At 41.3% G+C, this 13270-nt stretch overlaps 1 protein-coding gene across 1 annotated transcript in view; it reads left to right on the forward strand.

Moving 5' to 3' along the window:
* The window catches only part of TRPC7 (transient receptor potential cation channel subfamily C member 7), a 294068-nt gene that overhangs the window by 185655 nt on the left and 95143 nt on the right, over nt 1-13270 (forward strand). Inside the window, exon 4 of the mRNA XM_036114313.2 lies at nt 11543-11725. Coding sequence (XP_035970206.2) covers nt 11543-11725 — 183 coding nt within the window. The remainder of the gene's footprint in view (nt 1-11542; nt 11726-13270) is intronic.

A 13270-nucleotide genomic window follows, 5' to 3' on the forward strand; every position in this document is an offset into this window, starting at 1 on the left:
GGGGCTATCTGGAGATGAAAGTTCTGTGGGGTCTGAGGACAGAGTAGGGGATAGAAGGAGCCTTGCGGGGAATCCAGTACAGGTTCTGAGGAGTGACCTGGGGATGGCGGTAACATAAGGAAGCATTACAACACGCTGAGGATTCAGTGAGGCAAGCTCAATCACTTGGCATGGTGCCGGGCACACAGGTCACACTCAGTACCTTTTCACCGAGCAGGACTTCAAAGCCACCTCCTGCCCCTAGCACTCCCTCCTGCACATCCTCGCCCCCACCCAGCTGATGGATGAGAAAACTGAACATTAAGATTGTACGGGAAGATTACAGTTAGTCTTATAAGACACTGGCAACTTCACATTTAAAGCAGGTCTCTTGTAGACGACATGTAGTTGCATCTTGTTTTCCTAACCTCTCCACTTTCCTTCTCCCTTGAAAGCCCTGTCTCTTTTCATACCAGTCTCAGTTCCATGGACTGTCATTATAATCACTCTCACACACATGCCTCCATTCCTGCGCCCCTCTCCTGATCTACTGTTTTCCTTGGCAAAAAGACAGTCCTCGTAAAATCTAATTCTCTGCCTACTCCACACAGGCACCCAGGGAGGTGAACGTGGTTAGAAAAAATCAACCACATTAGCTGGCCTCATTTTGAATTTCTGACCATGAACCTCAAATGGACTCTCATTGTCCTCCAGCAATTATATCCTATCTCCTGAATCCATTCACTCTGAAATTTTCCTAAAACTTATTTCAGACCTCCTCTCCTCAAACTTCCATTGCCTTCTCAGCTAATAATTTTTCCTTCCTATTTCACTGGGAAAAAAAAGTGAAACAACAGAAAGAAAATGTCTACAGATTCTCACCACCAATATGTCTACCTGCTAGCATGCTTGTCCACACACTTGACCTTCCCTCCTACCATAGATAAACCGTATGTGATTCTATCTAAACCTATTTCTTCATTTATATCTGAATATCTCATCTTCTGTCATATGTGCTATTGAACTAGAGGATTAATACAATGATCTACTGATATCAAATACAATGATCCATATAATTATCTACTGAAAAATTCCCAATAATATACAAAATATTATGGTTTGTCCCATCAGGAGAAGGAAGGGAGAGAGGGAGGAGGGGAGGCAGGGAAACAAGAGGGGACAAAAAGAAAGCTTCTCTTGACCCTACTTCTCACATCAGCTACTTTGCCATTTCTCTGCCCTCCTTTGCAATAAAACTCCTCAAAAGAGCTGTCTATACTATTGGCCCAAATTCCCTCTTCACACTCTTTAATCCTCACCAGGAGGATTAAAGGTCAAGATTTCTTTTACTACGCATAGGTATTCACCCTTTCCAGCTTCATCTGTTGAAATATTCCTTCTCCATTGAGTTGCTTTTGCATGGCTGTCAAAAATCATTGATCATATTTGTGTGGGTTTATTTCTGTGCTCTCTATTCTCTTTCCTTGACTTTGTATCTATTATTTCACTAGTATTTAGTGAAATACTACTCTACTCCCCCAAGTTTGCTCCCATCAAGGTGACCAGTGACCTCCAAGTTGTTAAATCCAATGGTCAATTTTCAGTCCCCCTCTTATTTGGGAATAATATTACCACCAGCTTTACAGGGTGTTACCACTTAATGAAATAATAAATACTAATGAAATACTAAAATGTTTAGAACACTTTTATTATAAACTGCTATTAAAATCATTTCTTAAACAAACTCTGCCTAAATATCAAAGGCAGAAAGTCTCCCAGCATGCACACGAATGGTGATTTATCTCCAATTGTATTTCAGTTGGAGCTTTCAATGAACATTCCTGCCCAATAACTGCATCCCTGAGGGGAGGAGAAGGGGGACTAGATTTGAGGCCCACACCCTTTTTCATCTAATTTCTAAGGTCTCCATTGAGGAATGAGTGTTAATTATCCTGTACTGTGTGGGCGTCTCCACAACATCAGTCTGAGAAATTCATTTAATTTTTGACCGATCAGGGTAATAAGCTTCTCTCTCTTCTCATTTAAGTTTGTCAGTAGCTTTGAAAAAGTTTTAAGAGTTTGGATTTTTAACCAAGGTCAAGCAAAGTAGTCATCTGTGTTGTTTTGCAGTAGAAATTATGGTATTGCCAAAACAATAGCTTCAGCACTAAAAATTCAAGGTATGAACATACCATGTTAGATGGTTTGGGTTTGTATTCTGTGTATTATGTGTTAGAGACTGAGATTTATCTCAATAATAAGAGTGTTTGTGAAAATTATGGACCCAAAGAAAGGGAAGAAATTCTGTACCAGGTGAAAATCAAAGAATCTCTATTAATATCCGCATTGAGGAGAGTGCAAGAAATAAATGACGGATGAATACTGTAAAAACTACTCAATACATTAACCAAGTAAAAACCTCTGAGCCAGTAATCTGGGGTTGAAATCCAGCAAAACTTTGTTGTCAACATTTTGTTCTAAAATACTTTATAAATCTTTAAACCAATGTAAAAGCATGTAATTGACTATTTTACTAGTCATATTAATAAATGGATCTAAGCTAAGTGTTCATTCAAGAGTAAACAATCCATATTTACAGACAACATGCTTGTCTATGTAGAAAATCAAAGAGAATCTACAAAGCACCAGCAAGTAAGTTTAGCCAGGGCACAGGATATAATGTCAACACAGAAAAATCAATCATATCTCTATACACAGTAATGAACAATTAGAAACTAAACATTTAAAAAAATATTTCCAATAGCTAAAAAAAATACTTAGATAAAATTCTTATAAAACAAATGTAGAATCTATATGTCAAAAGCTATAAAGCACTAAGGAAAGAAGTGAAGGAAGACCTAAATAATGGAGAAACAGAACATGTTCATGGTTCAAAGACTCAATATAGTTAAGATGTCAGTTTTCCCCAAACTGATCTATAGACTTAACACAATTCCAGTAAAACTCCCAGCAGAACTTCTCGTAGATATGAACAAGCTTATTCAAACATGTATATGAAAAGGAAAGGAAAGAGAAAAAGCTAAAACAATTTGAAATAGAATGATGAACCTGAAGGACTCAACATACCTCATTTTCAGACAATATAAAGCCAAAAAATACAAACACTAAATACTAGTGAAATAATAGATACAAAGTCAAGGAAAGAGAATAGAGAGCACAGAAATAAACCCACACAAATATGATCAATGATTTTTGACAGCCATGCAAAAGTAACTCAATGGAGAAAGAATATTTCAACAGATGAAGCTGGAAAGGGTGAATACCTATGCGCAGTAAAAGAAATCTTGACCTAAACCTTACACCTTATGTAAAAGTTAACACAAAACGGTTCATAGATCTGAATATAAAACCTAAACTATAAAGCTTCTAGAGCAAGACAGAGGAGAACACACTGTGTCTAAGAAAAGATTGCTTAGTTGGGGCACCTGGGTGGCTCAGGCACTTAAGTGTCTGCCCTCAGCTCAGGTCATGATCCCAGGATCCTGGGTTCAAGCCCTGCATCAGGCTCCCTGCTCAGCGGGGAGTCTGCTTCTCGCTCTCCCTCTGCCCCTCTCCCCAACTTGTGCTCTCTGTCTCCTCTCTCTCTCAAATAAATAAATAAAATTAAAAAAAAAAAAAAGATTCCTTAGCTCTAACACCAGAAGCATAATCATAAAAGAAAAAAAAATGAGGGGCGCCTGGGTGGCTCAGTTGTTAAGTGTCTGCCTTCGGCTCAGGTCATGGTCCCAGGGTCCTGGGATTGAGCCCCACATCGGGCTCCCTGCTCAGCGGGAAGCCTGCTTCTCCCTCTCCCACTCCCCTGCTTGTGTTCGCTCTCTTGCTGTGTCTCTGTCAAATAAATGAATAAAATCTTAAAAAAAAAAAAAAGAAAAAAATGATAAATTTAAAATTTCTGTTTTTTGAAAGATGACAGTAAAAGAATGAAACTATAAGTCACAGACTCTGAGAAAATATTCACAAACCCTCTTATAAAAGAATTGTATCCAGAATATATATAAGAATTCTCAAAACTCAATAATAAGAAAATAAACTCAATTTAAAAAATGGAAAAGATTTGAACAAACACTTCACCAAAAAGATACAATGATGGCAAAAAAACACATAAAAAGATGCTCAACATATTAGCCATTAGGGGATGCAAATTAAATGAGATACCACTACACAGAAAATAAACTGACCATACCAAGTTCTGGTAAGAATATGGATGAGCTGGAACTCTCATAATTCATTGGTGGTAATGTAAAATAGTATCCATTCCAAAAACTGAGTAACTTATCCGAGTTACCACTTACCATATAGCCAACAATCCCACTCCTATTTACCTTAAAGAACTGAAAATTTATCTTCACACAAGAATTGTACAGGAATGTTTATAGAAGCATTATTCATAACTGCCAAAAACTAGGAGCACCCACATGTCCTTCCCTGAGTGAATGTATAAACTGACATGTACAGGCAGTGAATGTGGAATAAAAAGAAATGAATTACTGATACATGCAACATGGATGAATCTCAAAGGAATCATACAGAGTAAAAGAAGCCAGTCTCAAAAGGTTACATAATATATGATTCCCTTAATATGACATTCTGGAAAACTCAAAACTCTAGGGCCTCTTGGTTCCTGCCCAGCACAGCCACAACAGCTCATGGTCCCAAAGAGCCATTGTAACACAATGCAGCTTCAAAGAGCTGAATCTGGACAAATGGACTGGGATGCTTACTCTCTGTCCATTCATCAGTGCCCACAGGCCAAGAATGGCTCCCCCTTGTCACTTTCTTTAAGGACAGACTTGAGTATGCCCTAATAGAAAGTAGAGAAGAATTGCATATAGCAGTTCACTGAGATGGATGGCAAGGTCCACATTGATTTAAACCACATTGTTGGTTTAATGGAAGTCATCAGCACTGACAAGACTGGAGACAACCTCCATCTCACTATGACACCAAGAATCGTATTACTGTTCATGAGATTACTCCTGAAGAGACCAAATGCAAGTTGTGCAAAATGAGAAAGATCTATGCGGGCACACAAGAAATCTACTATCTAGTGATGCCTGATGCTGACACTATCCACAACCCTGATCTCATCAAGCAGAACAAATTCATTCAGATTGATCTGGGGACTGGTAAGATTACAGACTTAATCAAGTTCAACAATGGTAACCTGTGTATGCCTGGAGGTGCTAACCAGGACAGCACTGGTGTGATCACCAGAGCTAAAGAAAAGTGAATTCAGATTCAGAGTATATTTTTGATATATGAATCAGATCTAGAAGGAGAGAGAGCGAAGAAATCAAGGGCTTCTCCCATATTTTATGTTTTCTTTCCCATGAGCCAGTCTTGCTCTAACTCCAATAATTAAAAACCACAAAGAGCAAGAGGTCAAGAGTTTGAAATCGATGGTCAAAATAAAGTGGTAACAATAATAAAAATTGCCTAACCATAGTTGAATCACTATGTCGTACACTTGAAGCTAATGTAACATTTCGTGTCAACTATAAAAAGATTTAAATTGCCATTTGTAGGCTTTAGTATAAATTTTTATTTATTTAGGTGTTGACTTATTTTGTTATTGGTGTTATTTATTGTTAACTACACTAAGCATTTTACATTGTTTTGGTATTGATTCTCCCAATGATTATATGATGTGTATATTATTACAGATTAAAAACTGAGATGCAGAAGAGGTGAATAGTTTGTTCCATTTCCCACAACTAAAAGTAGTAAAATAGAAGTTCAAACTCCAGGTCCTCCTGATTTTATTTTTCTTTTCAATTTTTATTTAAACTCAATTTGGTTAACCAATAGTGTATTATTAGTTTCAGAGGTAGAATTTAGTGATTCATCAGTTGCATATAACACCAGTGCTCATTACATCAAGTGCCCTCTTTCATGCCCATCACCCAGTTATCCCATCCTTCCCTGCCCTCCAGCAACCGTCAGTTTGTTTCCTAGAGTTAAAGGAGTTTCTTACCGTTTGCCTCCCTCTCTGTTTTTATCTTGTTCTATTTTTCCTTCCCTTTCCCTAGGTTCATCTGTTTCTTAAATTCCACATATGAGTGAAATCATATGGGATTTGTCTTTGTCTGACTTATTTCACTTGTCTTTGTCTGACTTATTTCACTTTGGCTGACATATTTCACTAATACCCTGTAGGTCCTCCTGACTTGAAAACCTGTATACTCACTTACTTTCCTAGAGAATCTGTTAGGTGTTCAAACTTCCGTATATCAGCCCACCCTTTATTTCCCCAAGTTAGTTGAGAGTCAGCCCCAATTAAGCCTCTGGTTTCCACGGTGTGCTTAGGAGAAGGGAATATCCTGCTCAAAGTGGCAACACAGTGAGAGGAAAGACCACAGCACTGGGGTCAGATCTACCTGTTTTGAATCTTGGCTCAACCACTTAGTAGCTATGTTATCTTAGACAAGTAAACTGCTCTGATTGACTCAACATTCATGGAGCGTCTATCATGTTTCAAAACATGTTCTAGACTCTATTTGTGAATAAAACAGCAATGTTTCCTACCCTCGAGAAGCTTACATTCCAAGAGAGGACAGGGACAACAAATAGGTAAAATATATAGTATGTGATGTCATATGGTCATAGTACTATGAAGGAAAGAGAAGTACAATAGGGTGATGGCAAATGGAGAAGGGTTGCAATTTTTTAAAAAGACAGTCAAGGAAGGCTTCTGAGAAAGTGACATGTGAGCAAAGACTTGAATGAGTTGTGGAAGTTAGTCATTGAGATCCTGGAGAAAGAGCATTCCAAGCAAAGAAAACAGCCAGTACAAAGGTCTTGTCCATGCTGAATGTACTGGGAGAATAGCAAGGAAGTGAGAGTGGCTGGAGTAGACTGAGGGAAGGAGAGAATCATAGGAAATAAAATCAGGAGGAGAATGGAGGGGCTAGAAATGCATGTCCTTATAGGATGACATAACGACTCCACTTTTACTTTGAGTGGATGGGACACTGTTGGCGGGTTTGAACAGGGCAGTGCCATGATCTGACTACTTTTTCTAAGTATCCCTTCAACTGATATATGGAGAATACACTATAGCAAATTAGGACAGATTTTTTTTTTTGTCCTAAGCAAGTGAAAGGGTGGGGGAAACTAAATAAGGTGGAGAAGGCTAGATCCAGAGTTAGTCTTGTTAAGTTTAAAGTGACAATTTAGCATCCAAGTAGAAATATCAACTTGGCAAGTGAATGTAATGAGTCAAGTTCAGGAGAAGGATGTGCTAAACATAACTTCTAGAGTCATCAGCATATGGATGGTATCTAATGCTCTTATATAAGATCACTAAGGCAATGAGTATAAGTAGATAAAAGGAGAATTCAAAGGACGGGGCACATCTTTGGGGCATTCCAAAATTAAGATATCAAGGAGAAGAGAATAAATCCAGAAAGAATATAAAAAGTAGTCATTCAGGAAGAAAAACACACAAAAGAGCATATTAGGCTGGAAGCCAAGTGAAAAATGTGTACCAGAGAGGAGGAAGTAATCATCTATGTCAAAGCTCTTGATAGGTCACGTAGTATGAGGATTGAGAACCAACCACTGGATTTGGGAACATAAAAGTCACTTGTGACCTTGATAAGAACAATCTCAGTGGAGAAAGTGGATGTGGGTGTGAAAGTCTTATTGAATGGAATAGGAAAGAAGCCTGGAGGGTAACTGGAAACAATGAGTGTAGACAACTCAACTGAGGAGCTTTGCTATAAAATGGAACAGAAAATTGTAGTTGTAATTGGAGAGGAAAGTGGGGTCAAGAGAAATTCCTTTTTAAGATGAGAGAATAGCAGCATGTTTTATACTGAGCCAATAGGGAAAAGGAGAAATTGACAATGCAGGAGAAAGAAAGGAAGGTTCCAGGAGCCCTGTGCTTGAGTAGGCATCAGGTGCTGATATCCAGCACCAAAATGGAGGAGACAGCCTTAGATGGGAGCAAGAGCACTTCATCCACAGCAAAAAGAGGGAGTAGTCCATGAGTGCAGATGCATGAAGGTAGAATATGTGAGCATGTCAGCATGTGGTGCTTCTCTTCTGATGACTCCTATTTTCCAAGCAAAATAGGAGACAAGGTCCTCCTTTGAGAGTTAGGAGGAAGGGGAGGTGTCAGAAGACCGAAGAGAGGAGAAGGTTTGCAATACTTGTTAGGAGAGAGGGAGGGTAGAAGGTAAGCAATACTTGTTAGGAGAGAGGGAGGGTAGAAGGTATGCAATACTTGTTAGGAGAGAGGGAGGGTACCCGAGGTTGGAGGTAGTTGATAGCATGCCTGATCAGAGCGGTTGTGTGTTGTGCAGCCACATTTACTATGCAGAGGCAGGAACAGGGCAGTGGAGAGTTAGACTCAACTAAGGTCAGGCTTTTGTCCAGTAAGAAGGATGAAATAAGAGGAGGACAAGAGAGTTGATGATATGTATAGGGATGATTTTAACAATTGCCGTGAAGGATAAGCACTGCAAAGAGGGAGACAGGCCCCTAAAGGGAATGAAAACCAGTAAAAGGGAGGTATAATCAAAGCCTTGGAGCTCTGGTAGAATCAAAGGATTGCTGGGATTGGGGTCCCAGAGGGAGTGAGCTCAACATATGAAAGGCGGTGGTCAGAGTGGGGAGAGTTGAAGGTGGGGTCATGAAGGAGCTGTGGTTATGACGAATAAGTAAGAGAATGAGTGGCTGAGTTAAGAGTTGAAGAGAAGGTCACTAGGAAAGACACTGTCAAGGAAATGAGAGGGCAGAGTAATGGAAGGGTCATGTTCCTGGATATTGAAACCACCACGAATAACAACAGCAATGTTGGGAGAGTGGCAGTGAGACAGGGGCTGAAATCTTCAGGGAAGTTAAGAGTGATCCAGACATGAGTAAGTTACAAATAGAAGGAAAAGTGGATTCAGCCTGTTTGCTTCTCTCTCTGGGTCTCAGTTTCCTCATTTTTAAGTGGGAAATGCTGACAGTCCTTCCATCATGAGATTTTTATAAGGATTAAGTGAGATGTTGCAGGCAGAACATCTGTCACCCATTGGGACTGGCAGACTTTAATGTGCAGAAAATTAAATTATTTTTAAAAGGGTACCTGTGAACGCCTGGGTGTGTGTCTCATCTACCTCCAACTAAAGTTGGGAGAGTATGACCCAGAAGGCTTACCAAGCTCACGGTTGACCCAATAAATCACAATCATCCTAATTCCCTAGAGACATTCACCTGTGGTCCTCTCTGGTAAGCCTGGGCCTGGCCATGGCCAACCCCACCACCTGCAGCTGTCCTTATCCATGTCATCTCTGTCTTCCCGGCAGGCCCAGGTTCTGACTCTTCCAGCTATCTGCAGACACCAGGTTTGTTGCCTCCCAGCCTGAGTGTCTAATGCAGAAGGCAAAAGCAAACTACATGCTTTGGCTGCTCTGTCTGGTGGGCCCCCCTTTTTATGGCCAAGCTAGCTGAAAGAGCCCAGGGAAGCTAAAATCTCAGGATGGTATCTTGTGTTCTGAACTGTGCTGAGCCCAGAAATGTGCAGAGGCTCTAGGGCAGTACAATCTGATGTTCCTAGCATGGGGAGCTTGGGCCATGGACTGGGTCAGGCCCTTTCCACTTCTTTTCTGTATCTATCCATGCACTCAGCTCTAGGCGGGAGTTTCTACCAAGGGATGAGGTCATGTCTAACTAGCAGGGAAGTGTCTGTCTTACCAAGAATAGGCAACAATATTCACAGACTCCTTCTTCTCAAGACAGAGACAAGAAAGGTGATGGAGGGGGGGCCAGAGGCTTAGGACACCTGGGTTGCAGCAGCAGGACTGCCAGAGTTGAACAGGTCCCTTTTGCTGAGCCCAGTCCCTTGAGTTTCCCACCCCTGGTTCATCAGGGCTCTCAGAATATCTTATCTGGAATATGCTGTGAGCAAGTTTTACCTAGCATTACTGTTATGCAGTCCAGACAGTGGATCCCTAACCTCTACCCCCACACTACTCAGAGACCACATTTACCCTTTTCATTGCCAATTTTTCATTGCCTAGTACACTGTAGGCCCTCAACAATGAGGGAGAGAAGGAATAGAAGGAGGGAAGAAGGGAGGGAGGGGTGTTAAGGATGGAGGAGCATAGAATACAGCTCTTCATCTCACCACCCAGTTCTGTGTCAAAACCTAGAAGACTCCAAGCATCTTCACTGAATTTTTCTCCATGACAGTCTGCCTGAGCTGAACAGTCAACTTCTTACCCAGAATTTCCCTTCTTCTCCTTAAATTATATATAAAAATGAAGGGTGGCCACTCTTGTCAGAAAACATTTTCTTGATCCTCTTCCTAGCAAACAAACACTTACCATCCTCTTTCTCTAACACAGTGACATTCTGACGCAGTAGTGCTGGAAGGAGACAAGAATCACTAATTCAGAAAAATGGCCAAGCTTCTACAGTTTGCCAGGCTCCCACCTATTTACTCAGAAATCCAAATTCTGGAAAAGCAAACCTGCATTCCTATTTACCAACCACTATCTACCAGTCTGAAGGCTGTTGACATTAACATTACAAGTGACATTTGGCTCTCGGTGTCCTTTCTGAATAGACTTGTTTCAACTAAGAAACTAACAAGGAAACCTCTAGAGGAAAATATTTTGGGGGAGTAGTGGTATGAGGGTACCCAAAACATTTTTTTGTCCAACATTTTGGATCATTGTCTGGAACTGAAGCAATCTGCTTGGGGGAGAGGGAAGCTGGCATGTCACTCAGAAATGAATTGCAGCCTCTCAAAGATAATTCTGAAAGGTATGCCTAGGGAAGAGAACAGAGGACTCCAGAGGCAACTCATTAAAAAACAAAACAAAACAAAACAAAACAAAGGTCAAGGTCTAAAAATGTTTATTCAACAGGCAAGTAATTTAAGGAGCCAAAATTTGCCATACAAAAGGATGTGTGGTGAGAAAGGATCCTGTTAGATTTAAATTACATTTGATTTTTAAATTTATCATTTACAAGCAGATTTTCCAGCACCTAAAAAGAAAGCACACCTGTGTACATTTTTTTTTCCAGTTTTAGCCTATCAGCCATATCTTTCCAGTAAACTTCCTGTATAGAACAGTTACCACTCTATATGGGTGGTAAATGAGTGAAGGGTTATTTCCAGTCTCCAAGTTCATTTCTTTATCACCCCCTCTCTCAGAACTGGGCACAAAGAACTGCTGCTTTGAAAGAGCCAGGATGGGTGTCAGCAGCCATCAGAATCACTTAGAGAACAAGGTGAAAGGACAAATCCTGGGCGTCCTCCACAGGAATTCTGACTCAGTCAGTCTGTGAGAGGCCCCGGGAATCTGCAGCTCTAGCATGCACCCACGGTGATTCAGATGCAGGTGGCGCCCGCGGAGCCCACCCTGACCAATCCCTAGAAGAGGCCCGCTAGGCTGCTGTGCCTTCTGGACACAGTGCAGCCCTGGTTCCAATGCTCTCCGTAAGCACACACTTGGTGGACAGTTACTGATCCACGCTGCTGTGCTGGGCAAGCCGATCTGTGGGCCTCCTGTGACACACCCCTGATTTCTCTTTATTCTGTTAGAACGATTACAGGAAGTTATCTATGCAATGCAAGGATTTTGTGGTGGGCGTGCTGGACCTATGCCGAGACACGGAAGAGGTGGAAGCGATTTTAAATGGTGATGTGAACTTCCAAGTCTGGTCCGACCACCACCGTCCAAGTCTGAGCCGGATCAAACTCGCCATTAAATATGAAGTCAAGAAGGTAAGCTTCCCCACCTCTCCAGGCCTTCTTGCCTTGCAGGGCGGCTGGCCTCACTTTGGGCTCATGCATATTTTACGTTCCCACAAGGTGACCATGAAAACACCAATCACCCAACTACTCTCTAGACAAAGAATGGCCAGCCTTGCAGGACTGCTCAGAGCTCCTCAGCGAACCCCTCCCTTCACTCCCCAGCCCACCAAGAGAAAGGTAGCATGACTATAATTCCAGGAGCAGGCTTTCAGCCTGGAAAACAAAAGAGGAGATTTTCAGCCTCCAAACAACTGGCAGGGACAACGTGACCTGACATCAGTGAGGAGGTCAATTCCCCAGTTTTCACGAGAAACACATCACTCCGGTCTGTCAATAACACTGATTGAGTTCTGTGTGCCTGGGGACTTGTTGTGTAGAAAATGTTTTAGTTTGGAGGCTTTGTGGGATCCATGGGTCTGGGAGCCTTAGAGGAATTTCACTCTAAAGTCTTATGCAAGTACTTAGTAGGAAGCTCAAGGAGACTTGTCACAGGAGTAAGCTCGTCCCACCTCCTCACTCAACCTCAAGGTGTCTTTAATGGCCACAGGCACCCAGTAGCCCTCAGGCCCACAGTGGCTAGTCAGATTGAAGTCCTAAGCAGCAAAAGTCAATTATGTCTCCACTTTGGATGTATTCTGGATTCTTTAGAATCTGCTCTTACATTAGATGATGTCATCCATCCTGATGAAAACTGCAGAGCTCCAAACATCCATGTGTTTCAATATCACTGTGCTTTGCACATAAGCAAAATGGGTGATCAGCCTTTAAGGCTTTTTATTTTTTTCCAGCTATTTCACAGGGTCAATACTGGGGATATTTTCAATGCCCCCAAACTGACCTCTGGACACTTCTCCTCGTACTTTTCTCAATTTGTGTGGAGGGAACCATCCTTCAACAAACCACATATATTTGTGGAATTCATCTAGTGAGAGCTTCCAAGTTTGAAAAAATCTTCCTGCCCTCTTACTTTTAATAATAATAAAAAAATCTAAGAAAAATAGCTTTATCTGAAGACTCTGGGTCCCAAAGGCAAAGTGGACAAATCATAGGAAATGGGGCCTTTGATTACCATTCAAAAGCATAGGGCTATGAAAAGAGAGGGAGCAGGCTATAGCTTCAAGTACAACCCTATTTTCTTGGCTCAGGAAAACTCTCGTTTTTTCAGCAACCCCAAGAGCTCAATGAGGCTTTTCATCAAAGCACAGCATTCTAACCCAGAAGCTGCTGAGATACCCATGGCCTTGGAGTTCACACAAACCCTGCTATGGAGACTGTTTAGCAGTGGTAAAGATGAGCTTGAGTTTCCAGAACCACAAGTACTTCCTTCCTTCCCAAAGACGGAGTACCCTCCTGCCTCCCAGCACAGGGAAGGAGCACAGCGTGGAGGTGAAGATGTCTTTGAAAACCCAAAGAACAGGAGATGCTTGGCATCTGCAAATTTATATTTGCAGTTTCAGCTATTCATGAGCAATTCTAATGGCCCATAAAATGCAAGCATTCACCATTTTTCTGAAA

Source organism: Halichoerus grypus, chromosome 2 (assembly GCF_964656455.1).
Source record: "Halichoerus grypus chromosome 2, mHalGry1.hap1.1, whole genome shotgun sequence".
Lineage (NCBI taxonomy): Eukaryota > Metazoa > Chordata > Mammalia > Carnivora > Phocidae > Halichoerus > Halichoerus grypus.